General features: G+C 43.0%; 1 protein-coding gene across 4 annotated transcripts in view; it reads left to right on the top strand.

Moving 5' to 3' along the window:
• Window positions 1-19,542, top strand: part of fer (fer (fps/fes related) tyrosine kinase) — a 116,550-nt gene that overhangs the window by 74,783 nt on the left and 22,225 nt on the right. For all 4 annotated transcript variants that reach the window (XM_052020108.1, XM_052020106.1, XM_052020107.1 and 1 more), the window contains 3 exons: window positions 11,570-11,662; window positions 15,771-15,974; window positions 18,895-19,017. In XM_052020108.1, coding sequence (XP_051876068.1) covers window positions 11,570-11,662; window positions 15,771-15,974; window positions 18,895-19,017 — 420 coding nt within the window. The remainder of the gene's footprint in view (window positions 1-11,569; window positions 11,663-15,770; window positions 15,975-18,894; window positions 19,018-19,542) is intronic.

Below are 19,542 nucleotides of genomic sequence, written 5' to 3'. Positions count from 1 at the left end.
CTGACTGGAACCACTTCTATCCAGATGTCTCGCTATTTCTTCCTTAATGATAGCTTCAAACATTTTCCCAACTACAGATGTTAAGCTAACTGGCCTATAGTTACCTGCCTTTTGCCTACATAATTTTTTTTTAAAACAGTGGCGTGATGTTCGCTGTCTTCCAATCCTCTGGGACCTGCCCAATTGAGATTTCAGGTATTTAAAAAAAATATAATTAATTCAACTGTTTAAGGAGTGTGAACAAAGATGATTCCAATTAACAGAAGCTATTACTTCGAGTTTGCAGGGAAAAGCAGAATGCATTAATTCTTTCTGTAGCACAGGTGAAACTTAAAGATGGGCCAGATTGTGCAGCAGTCACCGCCCACAATGCCTGCCAGCGAGCCACACTAAACATCTGGATGGAGTGAACCTGACCCTCCACACTCGAGAGTCATCCTGCCAGATGTATTGTATTTCAAAAGGCTCATAGGATTTATATAATGTTACACCGTGGCCCTGTTCTCAGAACACTTCGATAGTGACATTAAAATTATTTAAATATTTAGGGATAATGTGAAAGTCGACCCGCACTGTAATAAATCAGACAACAGCAGAACCAAAGAACTTATGACTAATGCTTTATTATCTTAACACTAGCGAGGGATACAGAGAAAGAGTAAACAGTGTAACCCGAGCTCTGTACTGATCCCACTCAGAGATTCACTGATTAGTGTCCCCATCTTTGTACCCACTTCGTGAGAAACCTCTGTGGGAAGCTGCACTTACTAAGCAGTTGTTTACAGCAAGTTTTTAGCAAAACAAGATATGTCTTAAAAACTCCTCTCTTTCTCACATGCACCTGGACATTTTTACAGTCATAACTATATTCATCCATGGTTGAGGCAATAACACACTATGGGAAGAATCACTGCACACCATTAACCCTTACATTGCCAGCCATTAACCCTTGCATGTCCAGTTATCTTTTACAACAGAATGGGACTTCGATAGAGACATTAAATTTATTTAAATATTCAGGGATAATATTATTGTTTTTAAAAAATCATGTATATAAATAAGTATATTTAGAGTACCACAAAATGCAAATAATTAAAGCATTAATTAATTAAAATAATTCAAGCTCCCCTCCACTTTCCTTTTTCCAAAAGATCCTTGATCCCATCCAAATGTCAGCTGGCCAGCAAAGTACATCCAGCCCCTTTCTCCAGCACATGGGTGCTCTGCAGCTGGGCTCACTGGTGGAGTGCTGACCTTCAGGTTGTTTTGGACTTCTGTGTGTGCTTTGTCAAACAAGGAAGTTTGAAAGGAGCTGAGCCACAGTTCTCTGAATAGAGCCCAATATTTCAAAAGGTTAAAATCCAGTGCAGAAGCTACTGTCTGAATATTTCAGATTGAGAAGTTGCAAGAAGTTTTATTTTTTTAAGTAAAATTTTGTTGTACTTTACCATTAAATATTTGATGCTACTTGGGCAGTACAGATATGTGCTTTACTAATGTGGAAGTGAGATTTTGGGCATGCTATCACTTTGCAAAAAAAAATTGAAGGTGCCACCTATGGTGCCACAAGGGAAGCTGTTCTTCAGTGAATAAGATATAAAGGACTCAGCCTTAATGTTATGGAAATGTTAACTCTCTTCCTCCTTCCAGAGATGCTGCCTGACCTGCTGAATGCTCCCAACATCTTTTTTTATTTTGGGTTTGTAGCATCTGCATTTTTTTCTTATTTTCACTTAAGGATTCAGCCTGCCTTTTGCAATGCTGTAAAAGGACATTGGAATGCATGTGTTATTGTAAAGGAATAAAAACAGAAAATACTCAGCAGATCATTTATCTACTGTGGAAAGAAACAGTTACTGTTTTTCTCCTTCCCAGCTTCACCATCAGAATTTCTCTGATCGGGTGAGACCAGATTAGTTAGTGCAGCGGTAGGAGCAGCAGTTAGGATCTGATTTTTCTTCTTTAGATGTGTGATGTGTTACTTATGACAAGGCTGTGGGACGTGCCCAGCAGGCCAGACTAAACTAATAGGAAAGGGAAACCTCAGCATAAATGATGGCAGAAGGAAATAAAGAGCAAGTTACCTAATATTGGAGATTTCAATGTTGGGTCCAGCAGGCTGCAATATATCCAGGCAGAAGATGAGATGTTGTTCCTCAAGCATGCCTGGGGGCTCATTGTAACAGTGCAGGAGGCCACAGGCAGAAAGGTCTGAGTGGGAGTGATTGGGGAGTTGAAGTGGCGATCTGAGGACTGAACAAAGGTGCTCCACCAAGTGATCACCCAATCTGCGTTTGGGCTCTTCAAAGTAGAGGAGACCACATTGTGAACACCGAATGCAGTACACTGGATTGGAAGAAGTGCAAGTGAATCGCTGCCTCAGAAGAAAAGACTGTTTGGGTCCCTGGTGTTGCAGATCTTGCAGACCTCCTGAGTGACTACATCATTTTCAGTCTTTATTTTAGGTTTCCACCATCTGTAGTTTTTTTGATTTTCATATTCTGTTAGTCTGAAGTATCTTCAGTGAAATCAGAGTGGTTACTTACTTCCTACTAATCCTTATATTTAATTTAGATCTTGTAACCTGCTTGTTCTGTAATTAACTAGGATTGGTGAATTGAACTGATCTTTTTTAGTCTTTGCATGGTTCCTGTGAAAATGAGACCAGTTGCTATGGTAACGTGACCTCTTCAATTAAGCAGTTTAATTTATGGATTTGAAAAAAAACTGAATGCACAGAATAATATGATTTATTGTTAGTATGTTTTTTATTTTTTAAAAATCATCTGATTATGGATGTTCTGCATGATAGTTGAACTAAATTAGGAACAGTTGTTTGGAATGTATTTATTTTGGCATGCTGTCCTCAGCTGAAGCAGTTTTTCCCCTTTTCAGGGAGAGTGTGGTGATATGAAATTTAACTTGCATTGTATGGTTTAATTTAGTCTAACCTTTACTGCTGATCTTTGCTTGCATTGTGCTCAGTGCTGCATAATATGATCTGATAAGTGAAGCAAAAAGTGATGATACACGAAGCATTGCAATACATGTGTTCATTCAACACAGTGTTCAGTCAGTACCAGCAGAAAACTAGCTACAAATGCATAACCTCTGCATATCTCTGTCTGTCTCTCCTCCCTCTCTGTCTGTCTCTCCTCCCTTCTCCCCTCCCATCACTTTGTCTCTCTCCTTCTGTTTTCCCCCCCACCCCCTCCAACTTTATTTCTGTCCCCCTCCTCTGTTAACTTAGTGTCTGTCCAAAACATTTGTGTCTGCCTGCACTCCCATATTTTTGTCTGCCACTACATCTTGATTGACCAGTTCCTTAATCTAATATGCCAGTTCTTTTTAGACAGTTCTTCTTCCATGCCCTCATAATTCCCCTTATTTAAGTCTAAAATATGAACCTTGGACGCATTCATCTTTTCTTCAAACTAAAATATTAAATTTACTCATACTATCATCATTGTGACCCAAGGGCATCTTCACCATTAGATCATTAATTATTCCATTCATATTGTACGGTATCAGATATAGCATAACCTGTTGTCTGGTGGGTTCCAGATCATGTTGTTCTAAGAAACTATCTGAAACCACTCCTCTATGAATTCGTCATCTTGGCTACCTTTGCCCATCTGCTTTTTCTGATCCCTATGTAAGTTAAAGCTTCCCACGTTCATCATGCTACCTTTCTGTCTTTGACCATTCATGAGGTTACAGTTAGGGGACCTGCACACCACTCCCATAAGTGACCTGGCCATTTTTTTCTTTATCTTTTCTTCACCCAAACCATTTCCTGATGTTCTGAATTTATATAATCCCAATCTACTGGACAAAGTCATAAATGACTTTCATAAACACTGCTTAACCTTTTGCTACCTTTCTATCTTTCCTTAATGTCATGTACCCTTAAATATTCTGATCCCAGTCAATATCTTTCTGAAATGCTATCAGATCATACTTATTTATTTCTATTTGCGCTGTCAGTTCATTTGTTTTGTTTGAATACTATGTGCATTCATGTCCAGAGCCTTTGCATTTGTCTTTTTATTATTTCTGAACCTCTTGCTTTATCTACTGATTTACTCTTAAACCAAAGAGTGCTCTCTCTGCTTTTCTGTCACAGTCTCTTTATCATTTCCCACATTAATACCTTCCTCTCCGGCCTTGTTTCAATGCCAGTGATTTATGACATCTTTGTGACTTCATCCCTTCTCCCCATTATTTGGTTTAAAATCCCCCAGTTAAGTGACTGCCTAGAATACTGGTCCCAGTGTGATTCAGGGATAAACCAACTCAACAGTACAGATCCTGTTCTTTTCCCCGACTGGTAAATGTTTACTTTTTCTCGTATAGATATTCCTAAGTTTTTTTTGGTGAGTTTAGGAAACATTAATCATTTATGTAGAGCAGCTACACACTTTGCTTTGTGTTTATATCTGAGTCTATCTATAAATACTGGTTGAGCATGGTATCTGGAGAAGCAGTGCAAACTGCACAAGCAACTTTCTGATTTCTGCATTGAACTGCACTTCTGCAGTCAGCAGAGCCACCGATGATCTCACAATTAATTTACTGACAAATCTGGGTCATTAGCTTGACACTGTATCTGCTTTTCTGAAGGATCATTTTCCTCTGTAAAACAGACATTACATTCTTTCACAACTCCTATTCTGACTGGAGATCACATTTTAAAAAAAAGCTTTTCTCATGAGAAAGCAATTCATGTGGACTTTTTCTCCTTGTTTTCTTGGACAAATGCAGATGAGGTAATCAAAAGTGTGATGTTGACAACCTTTAGCTTGCCATTGAAATTTTCCATTCTATTTCCACCCGTCTTTTCCCTCCTGCTTTGATTGTTCAAGTTCAAGCTCCAAAAGCTGTACCACTGTCTTTCACTTGGGCACCCTTTGGTGTTAACATTATTTTCAGTAACTTAGTTTGTTAATACTTCAGCTTTCTCAACAGCAAGGCATGCTGGCATTGTGGAATAGGTGCATTAACGAGGAAACTCTGCACCCTGATATGGGTTTGCTCTTTTTCTGTAGTGGGACCACACAGTTTCCAATTTTGGCCAGTACTTCTGGTTAAATTTCATACCTGATCTGGAGTCTTTAAGACAATTTTCTCATTCTTGATTGCAATACCTTCCACCCCCCTTGATATTTATACTGTGATGTTTCTTATAATTGCCTTACTTTGTTGGCATTATCTGATATAACCACTGCTCGAGTCTTCTATCCATCTTCTGCTTTTTGGGGTTTCCAGTTTCTTTTTTCTGTACTCCCCCTTGCCACTGATCAGATCCCATGAAACTGCTTATTTTTCTTCAGAATTGAAAGAAATACTTTACGCCAAAATCATTAATGTATCTGTTCCCTCCACAGTAATGAACTAACCAAGTATTTCTAGCAATCATTGTTTCTGTTTCAGATGTGCAATTTTTGTTTGCTTTATAATTAATAATACTTTGTGGCGACTCACCGTCTAGTCGGGCGAACCGGCTCGGCAGTCGGGTCGCGCGGCGTCGGAGCGACGAGGCCCAAGATGGCGGCGGGCCTTGTCTTTCCGAGCGACGGGGAGAACCCGCGCGCGGGAAAGTCCTGATGACGTAGGACTTACGTCATTGCCGGTTGTTTTGGGCTGGAACATTCTCCCTTAAAGGGCCCGCGCAAGGCGGGAAAATAAACCAGTTCTGTTTGGCAATCCTCCGAGTAGAGTCTTGTTTTATTCCGCGGTAGCAACCGCTACATTGGTGACCCCAACGGTCCAAACGGCTTTTGGACCCGCGAAATGGACGACAGCGCAGCAGCCAACGCAGTGGCCCTCAAGCTGCCCACCTTTTGGACACTTCGGCCCAGCGTCTGGTTTGACCAGGCCGAAGCGCAATTCCACCTTCGGCAGATCACCTCCGACTCCACGAAGTACTACCATGTGGTTAGCTCTCTGGACCAGGAGACAGCCGCCCAGGTTGGAGACTTCATCCAGTCACCTCCGGAGGGAGATAAGTACCCGGCTTTCAAAGACCTTTTGATCCGGACCTTCGGCCTCTCCCGTCGTGAGCGCGCCGCCCGCCTGCTTCATCTGGATGGCCTGGGGGACAGATCCCCATCCGCCCTAATGAATGAGATGCTGGCATTGGCCGAGGGACACAAGCTATGCCTGATGTTCGAACAGGCCTTCCTCGAACAGCTCCCCGATGACATCCACTTGTTGTTAGCTGACGCCGACTTCAGCAACCCCCGTGAGGTGGCCGCCCGGGCAGATGTCCTGTGGAGGGCCAAGCGCGAGAGCAGTTCGTCCGTCAGTGAAATCACCAGGCCGCGAGCCCAACGCCCGCCTCGCCCGGCCCCAGCAACCGAGCAGCCACGCCCCAGGAACGCAGACGACGACACGGGTGACCAGCTGTGCTTCTACCATCAGAGGTGGGGTGCGGAGGCCCATCGATGCCGCCCACCCTGCAAGTTTCAGGGAAACGCCAGGGCCAGCCGCCGCTGATGGCTACGGCGGCTGGCCGCCGACAGAGCCTCCTCTTCGTTCAGGACAAGAAATCTGGACGGCGTTTCCTCGTTGATACTGGAGCGGAGGTCAGTATTTTGCCCCCGACAGGCCGCGACACTCATGACAGGCCACCAGGTCCTCTACTCAATGCCGCCAACGGTACAACGATACGGTCTTTCGGCACCCGTACGCTTCAATTACACTTTGGCGGCAGCCGTTTTACCTGGACCTTTACCCTTGCCACCGTCACCTGACCACTCCTAGGAGCCGATTTCCTTCGGGCCCACAACCTGTTAGTCGACCTGCGAAGGAAGCGGTTAGTCCACTCTAGCACTCTCCGGACCTATCCCCTGGGAGAAATCAGCCCACCAGCCCCGCGCCTGGACTCCATTTCCCTTTCTGGCGACGATTTCGCCAAGCTCCTAGCTGAATTCCCATCGATTTTGGCACCTTCGTTTACAAATTCGTTTACGACACCACATCATTACCACAGGGCCACCCCTTCATGCCCGAGCACGACGATTACCTCCAGACAAGCTCCGCCTGGCAAAGGAAGAGTTCCGTCACATGGAGGAGCTGGGGATTGTTCGCAGGTCAGACAGCCCCTGGGCCTCCCCCCTGCACATGGTCCCCAAAGCCACCGGAGGGTGGAGGCCCTGCGGCGACTACCGCAGGCTGAATGACGCCACCACCCCGGACCGCTATCCCATCCCTCACATCCAGGACTTCGCAGCGAACTTACACGGGGCCCGCATCTTTTCCAAAGTGGACCTCGTTAGGGGATACCACCAAATCCTGGTCCATCCGGATGACGTCCCCAAAACTGCGATTATCACCCCATTCAGCCTGTTCGAATTCCTTCGGATGCCGTTTGGCCTTAAGAACGCCGCGCAGACCTTCCAGCGGCTGATGGACGCGGTAGGCCGAGACCTGGACTTCGTGTTCATTTACTTGGACGACATACTGATCGCCAGCCGTAACCGCCAGGAACACCTTTCCCACCTCCGCCAGCTGTAGTCCCGCCTCCGCGATTTCGGCCTCACGATCAACCCGTCCAAGTGCCAATTCGGACTTGACTCTATCGATTTCCTCGGCCACAAAATCACCAGCGACGGGGCAACACCCCTACCCGCCAAGGTGGATGCTATCCACCATTTTGCCCGCCCCGACACAGTCAAAGGCCTACAGGAATTCCTGGGGATGGTCAACTTTTACCATCGTTTCATCCCTGCAGCAGCCCGTATCATGCGCCCTCTGTTCTTGCTGCTGGCTGGTAAGGGCAAGGACATCACCTGGACTGACGAGGCTGCGGCTGCTTTCGTTAAGGCCAAAGACGCCCTGGCAGACGCCACGATGCTGGTACACCCCAGGACTGACGTCCCGACTGCCCTCACGGCAGACGCGTCCAACACCGCGGTGGGTGGGGTACTGGAACAGTTACTCGAAGGCCGCTGGCAACCCTTGGCATTTTTCAGCAAGCACCTTAGACCGCCCGAACTGAAGTACAGCGCTTTTGATCGGGAACTTCTAGCGCTGTATCTGGCGGTCCGGCATTTCCGATACTTTCTAGAAGGCAGGCCTTTCACCGCTTTCACCGATCATAAGCCTCTGTCCTTTGCCTTCTCCAAAGTCTCCGATCCCTCGTCAGCAGAGACATTTATCCTACATTTCCGAGTTCACAACTGACATCTAACATGTCTCCGGAAAGGATAATGTCGTTGCTGATGCACTTTCCAGACCAACCATCCACAACCTATCCTTGGGTGTCGACTACACGGCCCTAGCTGACGCACAGCAAGCCGACGACGAACTGCCCAGCTACAGAACCGCAGTCTCGGGTCTGCAGCTCCGAGATTTCTTGGTTGGTCCAGGTCAGCGGACCCTACTTTGCGACGTTGCGACTGGTCAGCCCCGCCCTATAGTCCCTGCAGCCTGGCGGAGACGCGTTTTTGACTCGGTACATGGGTTGGCGCACCCGTCCATCAGATCTACTGTCCGACTGGTCGCCAGCAAGTTTGTCTGGCATGGCCTGCGCAAACAGGTCAGTGAGTGGGCCAGGACTTGTCCGCACTGCCAGACGTCAAAAATCCAGCGACACACCAAGGTCCCACCACAGCAGTTCGAGCCTACCCGTAGGAGGTTCGACCACATACACGTCGACCTTGTGGGCCCTCTGCCGGTTTCAAGAGGAGCCCGGTACCTCCTTACCATCGTGGACCGGTTCACGAGGTGGCCTGAGGCAAACCCCCTGACTGACATCACAACTGATTCCTGCGCCCGGGTGCTGCTCACAACTTGGGTCTCACGTTTTGGCGTTCCAGCCCACATCACTTCAGACAGAGGCACCCAATTCACTTCCAGTCTCTGGGCTGCATTAGCGAACCTGCTAGGGACGCAGCTGCACACCACCACGGCCTACCATCCTCAATCAAACGGGTTGGTGGAACGTTTTCACCGCCATCTGAAATCGGCCTTGATGGCCCGCCTGAAGGGTCCTAACTGGGTTGACGAGCTGCCTTGGGTCCTGCTCGGCATACGCACTGCCCCCAAAGAAGACCTCCGCACTTCGTCAGCTGAGCTTGTATACGGGGCGCCACTAGTTGTCCCCGGGAATTTCTTACCTGCCCTTCAGGACCAAGGGGAACAACCCCCAGCAGTCCTACAAAGACTGCGCGAGAAGCTTGGCGCCTTGGCCCCGATTCCCACCTCACGGCACGGTCAAGCCCCATCCTGCCAGCCCAAGGAACTACGGGACTGTAAGTTTGTTTTCGTTCGCAGGGGCACACCTCGGGCGCCATTGCAACGACCATATGAGGGACCGTTCCGAGTCATACGGAATAACGGATCCACTTTTATTTTGGACATTGGAGGCAGGGAACAGGTTTTCTCGGCGGACCGCCTCAAACCGGCCCATTTGGATCTGCAACAGCCTGTCGAGGTTGCCACGCCGCGACGCAGAGGCCGCCCCCCTAAGCGGCAGTTGGCACAGCCCACGGACCTTGGGGACTGTATCGCCGGTTCTGGGGGGGGTTGTGTGGCGACTCACCGTCTAGTCGGGCGAACCGGCTCGGCAGTCGGGTCACGCGGCGTCGGAGCGACGAGGCCCAAGATGGCGGCGGGCCTCGTCTTTCCGAGCGACGGGGAGAACCCGCGCGTGGGAAAGTCCTGATGACGTAGGACTTACGTCATTGCCGGTTGTTTTGGGTGGGAACATTCTCCCTTAAAGGGCCCGCGCAAGGCGGGAAAATAAACCAGTTCTGTTTGGCAATCCTCCGAGTAGAGTCTTGTTTTATTCCGCGGTAGCAACCGCTACAACTTAATGGTTTATCTTTAAATGTTCTGTAATTTTAATTTGTATCAATTGACACTTGCGTTATGCCATTAGGTATGTATTTTTCTAATTGGCAGAAATAATTCACAACATACAATATCCCCAGTGCATATTTTTTAAATTATTCAATGCATAAAATTGCTTGTTTTGGTGGATTCTTGAAAAATTAAAACGTAATAATCATTTACAGGTCTTTGGAAAGTCTATTTGATATAGACTCAGAGTAATAAAGCAAGGAAGCAGACTCTTTGCAAGGACCATCAAACACACATTTACACTAATCCCATTTTACTCTTCCCACATTGCCATCAACCAGCCCCAGATTCTGCCACTCACCAACATACTAGGGTCAATTTACAGTGGCCAATTAAACTATTAACCTGCACATTTTGAGGATGTGGGAAGAAACCAGAGTACCCGGGCAGAAACCCATCCAGTCACAGGGAGAATGTGCAAACTCCACACAGACAACAGCAGGAGTCAGGATTGAACTCAATTCACTGGTGCTGTCAGACAGCAGCTCTTCCAACTGCACCACTGTGCTGTTCTAATTTGATAGAAAATAAGGAAGTTTGATACTGTGTCTTGTGTTAATGTTCTGTAACTTGATTTAATGTATTCTAAATGGAACATAAAACAGGCCCCTTGGCCTTCAATGTCTGTGCCAACTGTGATGCCAATCCAAACTAATCCCATCTGCTTACACATGGTCTACATCCCTCCATTCCCTGCCTGTTTTTGTGCCTGTTTAAATGCCTCTTAAATATTACTGTTGCATATGCTTCCACCACTTCCCCTAGCTGTCAGTTTCAGGCACCTGACACTTTACATGTGAAAAAAAACTTGCCTCATAAATTTCCTTTAAACTTTTCTCCCATCACCTTAAAGCTATGCCCTCTAGTATTTGACATTTCCACCATCTATGCTATCTATACCTCTCACAATCCTATTTACCCCCGTCTGGTCGCCCCACAGCCCCCGACGCTCCAGAGAAAACAATCCAAGCCCGTCCAACCTTTCCTCACAGCCAACACACTCTAATCACTCTAATCCAGGCAATATCCTGGCACACCTCCTCCAAAGCCCCAACATTCTTCCCTCAATGTGACGACCAGGGCTACACACAACACTCTAAATGTCATAGAGTTTTACAGCATGGAAACAGGCCCTTCGGCCCAACTCATCCATGTCGACTGTGTCGCCCAGCGAGCTAGTCCCATCTGCCCGCATTTGGCCCTCTCCTATCCATGTACTTAGATGGCTATTAAATGTTGCTAATGTGCCCGCCTCAACCACTGTTTCTGGCAGCGCATTCCAAATACACGCCACCCTTTGCTTGAAGAAGCTGCCTCTGATGTCCCTTCTAAATCTCTCGCCTCTGATCTTAAACCTATGCCCTCTTGTTTTCAGCACCTCCTCCCTGGGGAAAAAGACCATGTGCTTTCACCCTGTCTATGCCACTCAAGATATTATATTACCTCTATCAGGTTCCCACGTTCCACAGTATGTGGCCCAACCAAAGTTTCACACAGCTATAACGTGAGCCCCCCCCCCCCCCCCCACCGCCAAAGTCCTACACTCAGTGTCCCAAGCTTGACCTCAAGCTATATTGAAACTTTTAAATATTAGTATATGAATTGAACAAGGGTAACCTAATTAAATCTTGATTGGGTTTGATTGTACATCGTCCTAAAAGAATGCATGCATTTTTTTAAAGTGATTTGTGTTCTTTTTCAGGAAAAAGGAAAAGACAAGGTTTCAAAATTTGACTCCATTCGACACTCCATTGCTGGGATCATGAGATCACCAAAGAATTATTTGAGTTCATCTGTAAGTTAACAGTATTTTCATATACATTATTTGCCATATAATTCTGGCAAATTCCTTGCTTTTTTACCATTTAATTTTCAGAACAATCCTAAATGTTGCTGCAAAGTATGAAACTTATTGTCTTTTGCCTAGTTACCCAGAAAAAGTGGAGGTAGACCATCTTGTATTGATGCTTTCTGCGGTGCATTTGGATAAGATTTCTTTATTAGTCACATGTACATCGAAACACACAGTGGAATGCATCTTTTGCGTAGAATGTTCTGGGTCAGCCCGCAAGTGTCGTCACGCTTCTGGTGCCAACATGACTTCTGGCGCGGATAACAATGAATCATTTTGGAGTCAACCGTGTTCCATTTCCTTTCTTGGGATGGCATTGAATAAACAAGTCGTCTCTCCTTTTTCTTTGCTGAATTTGCCTTTTAATGAGAATTATAAATAAGCATGGTGGGATTGAAGCCACTTCTTCTGGATTATTATTCTGAACCTATGGACAACTACTTGTATCTGCAGTAGAGGTTTACAAGGACGGTTCCTGGGATGAAACATTTCAGTTATGAAGAGATTGGATAGGCTGGTCTAATTTTCCTTGGAGAGGAGGGGGGGTGGTGGGTACCTGATAAAGGCATAAAAAATTATGGGGCATAGATAGGGTGAATAGTGAGAAACATTTCCCCATAATAGAGACACCCAAGCCCAGAAGGCATAGGTTTAAGGCAAGGAGTAAGAGGGTTAGAGGGGATCAGACACAAACATTTTTCACCTAGAGTATGGTTGCAATCTGGAACGCAATGCTTGCAAAGGTGGTGGAGGCAGGTACTCTTACAACATTTTAAAAGTATGTGGGTGTGAACTTGAATCACCAAGACATTGAAATCTTAAAGTCAAAGTTGAGTTTATTGTCATATGCACAAGTACATATATGCGCAAGTACATATGCACGGGTGCAATGAAAAACTTACTTGCAGCAGCATCACAGGCACACAGCATCAGACACACAACATACACAAGAAAAACAAAAATTAAACATAAATTATACACAATTTTTACAAGGAAGAACACAAGTAGAACAAAAATAACAAGACCATTGTAGTGCAAAGTGGTCATAGTGTTGTTATACTGAGGTAGTGATTAGGGTTGTGTAGGTTGGTTTAAGGGCCAAATGGTTGAAGGGATGTAGCTGTGGGTGAAGAAATGAAGCTGGTAGTGTGGAACCTCTGGATTCTGTACCTTCTGCCTAATGGTAGCTGCAAGAAGATGGCATGGCCCAGATGGTGGGGATCTTTTTTGATAATGGATGTAGCCTTCTTGAGGCAGCAGCTCATAGATACTATGGATGGTGAGGAGGGATGTGCCCGTGATGTATTGGGCTGAGTCCACTACTCTCTGCAACTTATGTTCTTGGGATTCACTACAGGCTATGGAGCAAGTGCTGCAAATCAGATTTGTATCCAGGGGTACATGATGGTCAGCATGGATGTATTGAGGCAAAGGGTTGTTTTTTTTTTGCTGTATGACTTTATGACTCTTTGTGACATAGCCATTTAACAACTTCCATATTATTCCTCACCTGTTAATTGTATAAATGAAGCATTTTATATAAGTCATGTGTTTGTAATGGGAAAATGTGGAAATGTATTAAAATATCAATAATTCTTTATTTTTTCCATAGTCAATTTTCTTAAATACAGTGAAAAACAGAAAAGCAAAGTTGGGTTAAATTGAATTTGATATTTGAATTTTTATAATTAAGGAATCAAGTCTGGCATCCTGGCATTATATTTGGATATTGAGTAATAATTACAGAAATAAATCAATATAGTTTAAGTGAATGACCCCATCCCTTTTTAATTTGAAATTGTTGAGTATTGGCTTTTGCTTTCTATTTCTTTCTTGATCTCTCATTCTTTCTTTTGCATTTGTGCACATATACAAAATGGCAGCAAGCTAAACAAATGAAAAACTTTTATTTTCATATAACTTGGTTTTGGTTCGGACAACTATGTTTATTAAAGACAGATTGCAGAATTCAGCTTTTGGTCATTTAGTTTACACAGAAACAGGAGAACATTTTGTTTCTGCCAGTCTGTAATCTTCATATCTTAGCTAAATATAGCATAACATTTGCTGTTGTAGTGATAACAGTTCTGTCATTGTTTGCCAGCCTTGTACAGTGACATGACTTTTGCATTAATATCCATGTGCAGAAATCTTAAAGGTCATAAAGGTTCTGCGGGGGATTCATTGTTGGTTAGCAGGTGTTGTGAAGGAATCTTTACCATAATTAAGTGAAATTATTGACGATGAAAATTTAAAATATTAACAAACTATGCTCATTATAAAATGTTACAGCAAACTCAATTTCCCTATAAAACTGCCTAATTTTTATACATGTGGATTCTCTCATATAATTTTTTTTAATGCAATGCATTACAGTATACAAAACCAGAATGCTGGAAAAATTTAGTAGATCAGGCAGCATCTTTAGAGAGAAACAGTCATAGAGGAGAAGGAGGGGTGGCAGGAACAAAAGAAATGTTGCTCATTGGGTGAAGAGAATCTTAATGACACGGGTGGTGTTGGTGCCAACTGAGAGGTGGTGAAGCATTGGAAATTCTGGAGAAAACGTAGATAAATGAATGAAAACACACTAGAGCAAGAGGGAAAAAAAAGTGCTGGAACTATGAGATACAAATACTGCAGTTGCTAGAAATCTGGAAAAGATAATGTAATACATTATAAAGTAAAAACAAAAAGATGCTAGCTAGTTCTGATACCTCTGGGAAGGTTGGTTATTTGAAATTATTGAATTCGGTATTGAGTTCTTAAAATGGTTGAAGGGTTAGAGAGGTATTAAGAAAAAACCTTTTTGCCCCCAGAAGGTTTGCGAGAGTAAGAGCATGGGATGGTGGTCTGGAACTTGGTACCTGAATAGATGGTTGAGACAGAAGCTGTCATCATACTTAAAATGTACTTGAGTATATGCACTTGAACTGCTATAACCTGCAAGACCACAAACCGAGAAATTGGTAATAGGTTGGCAAGATCTACAGCCACTACAGGCATGGTGGACCAAGTAGCCAGCTCCACCTATAGGTTTTAGAATTTTATAACTACTACAATATTTGAGTCTTGTTGTTCATTGAAGTGAACTGACACTGCATATTTAATTGTAATGGGCTGATCGATTTTTGTGCCATTTATGGGTAGAGAATTAAATACTCTTCTCTTGATTTGGTAAATATTAATTAGTTAGTTAGACCTTACCATTTAATATCAAAAAGGTTTATCCTCAAGTTCAGGATTCATGAAATGGAAATGGTGCTGGGTATTCTCTGGGACATATGGAATCTGAGTTACCAGTGAAGCAACCAGGTATATCCTTAACCAATCAGGTCAAAGGATTCTGAACTAACTGCAGAAACTGTGAAGGAAGTGGAAGGTAGAATGATGAATGTGATTTCAAACTGGATACAAGAGGACTAGAAAGACTGGTTTACTTGAGAAAAAGTGAAATTGTATATAGTTTTTTTTCATTTTAATTTCTTTCAAAAACTTAAAAATCTGAAAGAATGAGACTAAATAATTACAATTGTTCATTTTCAATGCCAGAGAAATCAGCTATCATTAATTAACACTTTAATTGTTAATGTTTGTTAAGAGGTATTTAGATTTGAATTTACTTGACAATTTCTGTGGTGAATTTATTTTGTGATGCAGTATAAGTATAGGGACTTGTATATCTCAGTGCATTTGTATGGTGAAGCAGATATTGAAATGGGAATCATGCAGAGTTTGTGACAGAGGATTATTTTTAATAGCAACTTCATGATTTTCAAATTTAATTTACACAACTGCACTTGCTTGAAGAAGGTGAAGTGTTTGCATATAAATGACTGTGAGTGGTATGGGTCTCAACTTGTCTTTGGCAGTAATTTTTGGTCAATTGTTATATTTTGTATTTGCACGGTTAGTGTGAGTTACCTACATCTTTTTCTTTACCTTTTTATTGTCAATTTTAAAGTATTTGCCTTGTTTCTTTTTTGTTTTAATGCAGTGTTATGGATTGTTTGCACATTTTTCAAAATTAGGAACACTTTCTTTCCTTTAGTTCTTTGATGTGATGCCTTCCAGCGAGAAACCATTAGCTGAACAGGACTGGTATCACGGAGCAATTCCTCGGATAGAAGCCCAGGAGCTGCTGAAACAACAAGGAGACTTCCTAGTCCGAGAAAGTCATGGCAAACCCGGTGAATACGTCCTTTCTGTTTACTCAGATGGGCAGCGCAGACACTTTATCATCCAGTATACAGATGTAAGTAGTTATGAGGGGGAAAAAAATCAATCCGAAAACATTTATTCGTCCACTGATGCCCTTTTGTATAAGTTTAAGTTGAAAATGTAAACATTTCATCCTGCTCCATCAGTCCTTCAGGATCAGAGATTATTTGCTTCCATTCTTCTGAGTGTTTTGAAAGAACTGAGGAGACCATCATGGGATCTGCAGGTTCTGCTCCTGATGGTGCAGGAGATGCTTGACAGAGTGCATGGGTGGTTCATTTGGGAGGTGAAGCTCTCTTACCACCAAATTCACTGGACTTCCATGTACTTCTAATGAAGGGGGTTCTTAGTGCCTTCCCAAATGTTCTTTCTCCATTTTGATCAGAGATGGGCAGGAGATTCCCTTGAGTCTGTGAGGGTGCTGTACTTTCTTGGAGAAGTTTTGAGAACATCCTTGAATTATTTCCTGTCTACCTGATAATCACTTACCATGACATATATCAGAGTAGTGTTTGTGTCAGGAGTGTAGTGACATGATGTACCGATCAGAGCCATGTGTAATTAGAGTCTTAATGCTGATGTGGCAGGATTCTGAGGTTGATTCATTTAACCTGCATGTGGATTTGAAGGATTTGCATAATTAGTGTTGGCAATACCTCTCTAATGCCTTGAGGTGCCTGCTGTAGGTAATCCCTGCCTCAGAAGCATGCAGGAGGGTGAGGATCAAAGGCGGCTGGTAGACCATGAGCTTTGTAATGCAAGGTCTTGGTCTTTAAACACACTTTTTCTTGGGCTACCAAAGTGTGTGATAACACACAGAAGATGATGGTGAATTTCATCATGGATGTCTCCCTCATTGAGAGGTGGCTTCTGAGATATGGAAAGTGGTCCAGGTGCTCCATGGTCTCATCACAGGGGACAATGTGGTCAAGCAATCGCAAGTTGGTAGATACCCTTTATTTTGAGTATATTTAGTGTAAGGGTCATTCTTTCATGTGCTTCAGTGAACGACGTGGTGATGACTTCCAGCTTAGCCTCCAAAGGTGCACAAACACAAGTTTTGTCTGCTTATTACAACTCATGACTAAGATTAGAGTGAGCTGGTTTTGGAGTGGAGATGATGTAGGTTGAGCAATTTCTCATTTGTCATGTAGAGGAGTTCCACTGCAACTTGTTGGAGATGAGGTACAACACTGTTGTGAAAAAGATTAAACTGCTGGAACAATGTCGCAACCTTGCCTGACATCAGTGTGCACTGCGATTGGATCCGAATGGACATGTTGTTTCAGATCTTAGCTTGCATGCCATCATGTAGCAAATGTAGAATTTCATAACAAATTAGTAACCATGCAGAAAAGTGTGCATTCCTTAATTTAGTGTTTTGAGTGGAAAAATAATATTTAAGATTAATCTTATTAATAGAATATCTGCATGGTGCATTGATGAAATGTAACAGGGCTTCGGCTTTTTTTCACTTCTGCCCTTTTCATGTTGGTTTATTCTGAATGAACATCACTCTACCCAAGACTCGGAAGGCTCTATTTTCTTTTGTGTATAGTTTGATTCATGGAAAAGTTGTGCCAATACCTTCATGTGCAAAATTCTGCCACTATTTTTATTGCATTTTATTAAATCCAAATAATAGTATGGTGAAAGGTGGAAGCAAATCATTCTTGCTCATCCAAAATACCTGTCGACTTTGTTTTGTCTATTACTTACCTAATCTTAAATTTTGGAATTGTGGCGTGAAATAAACAGCTGGTTTGTTGTCTGTGTGGAAGTTGTTCACTTGGGGAACTGGGGCATGAAGATTGAATGTGGCACGATTTTATTTGTCTGCACACTCCTACCCCACCCCATTACCACCACTACAAACCCTGCCTTAAATAAAACCTCTTGATATTCAGAAGTCATTTGTGGCAAGAATGAAAGTGTTGTTCCTCATTTCTCTTTCAGTATTTGATGCTTATTTTGAAATAATGGTCTCTAGTTTCCTCCTAACAAAAGTAATTTATTTGATTTACCTTGTTATTTCTCTAAACTTTCAGAAGACCATATGAAATTTCCCCAGCACCACCTCAGTTCCTGGCTTAGTTGAGGGTTGTTTGGTGGATTTCTTGTAAACATATATGCTCCACAAGTATTATATAAGTGTAGAATTTTGCAATACAGGTGGAGGCAATTCAGTCTGTGCAGACTCTCTAGTGGAGCCACCTATTACTGCTTGCTTTTTCCCTGTACACTTACGCTCCAAATTATGAATATGTCTTAGGCTTTCTCTGCTCAACTGTAGAGGTGCAATTTATTTCAACTCTCCTGCTATATGTGCTTATACCTCAATGTATCCTGATGAATCTCTTCTTCACCAGCTCAATGTCCTTGTTAAAGTAGGCCAGTCATCCTACTTGGCATACTAATCTTTACAAAACCTAACTGCTCAAGGGAGCTGCAGAAAGCTTCAAGAATAAGCTGCACATCTTTGCAATGCTGCTTTTCCAACCCCTATTACCCTTTCTCTCAACCTGGGGCACGCTGTATGGTGCTCGGTTCTAAACAAGAAGCCGTCTGCCAATAGGTTTCTTTTGTTTCATATGATTGTTATGGTTGGCATCTCTATGCTGATAATCAGCCCTGGTGAAAATAGTTGATACTATAGATCAGCTTAATAAAAAATGCTACAGACGCACAGAAGGTCAGGCAGCATATATGGAAAGAGAAACAGAGTTAACATTTCAGGTTTGAGGACTTTCATTAGGTCCTTCATTAACTCTGTTACTCTTTGCACAGATGATGGCTGAGTGTTTTCTGCTGTTACTTCAGATATCCAGCATCCATAGTTTTTTGTTAAATAATTTTATGGTACTAAAGGTTGCTGGACTGTTGCTATTTGGCTTGCAAAACATTTTCTTAAGTCGGTCAATAATTCTAGGTACTTTTTTCAATCTCTTACGCAGAATCAATATCGATTTGAAGGAACTGGATTTCCCACGATACCTCAGCTTATAGAATACCATTATAGCACAAAGCAAGTAATCACAAAAAAATCAGGAGTGGTCCTCTTGAATGCTGTTGTTAAGGTAGGTGTACTCAGGCAACGAGATTAGAATATATTATTTTTCCACATGTTGAAATTAGTTGATCTGGGCAACATTGTTATGCAAACATTGAATAATTCAATCAGTATTTTGTAGTTTTCACTGCCAAATGTTGTAATCCCGTCAAAAGCCTGCTGTTGAAGTAGTTACTTTGTTCAAGTAATTTACCCTATGCAATACAAATAATAAATATTCAGTAAAACCAGAGCCTCTGCACTTAACTCTCCTTCATATTTAGAATATTAAATCCAAATTATCTGATTAGTTTTGCACTAATAGCTTGGAATAGTAAATAAAATATTGGGCTATCAGATAATAGGATCGCTGTGAAATGGATAATCTCCTGTGAAGATCTGTGTTCCAATGCCTTCCTGTTCCGCCCTGCTACAAATTTTGAGTTTACTTGGGGTATTTTTCCTGCTTCATTATCACTCATTTTCCTTGTTTAATTAAAAAAAATGTCTTTTGAGACTAGCGACTCCAACTCAATCCTGGCACCCACCTCTG

The sequence above is a fragment of the Pristis pectinata genome, chromosome 7 (genome assembly GCF_009764475.1).
Source record: "Pristis pectinata isolate sPriPec2 chromosome 7, sPriPec2.1.pri, whole genome shotgun sequence".
Taxonomy (NCBI): Eukaryota; Metazoa; Chordata; class Chondrichthyes; order Rhinopristiformes; family Pristidae; genus Pristis; species Pristis pectinata.
The sequence above is the reverse complement of the archived record's forward strand: the minus strand, read 5'-3'. Positions and strand labels throughout refer to the sequence as shown.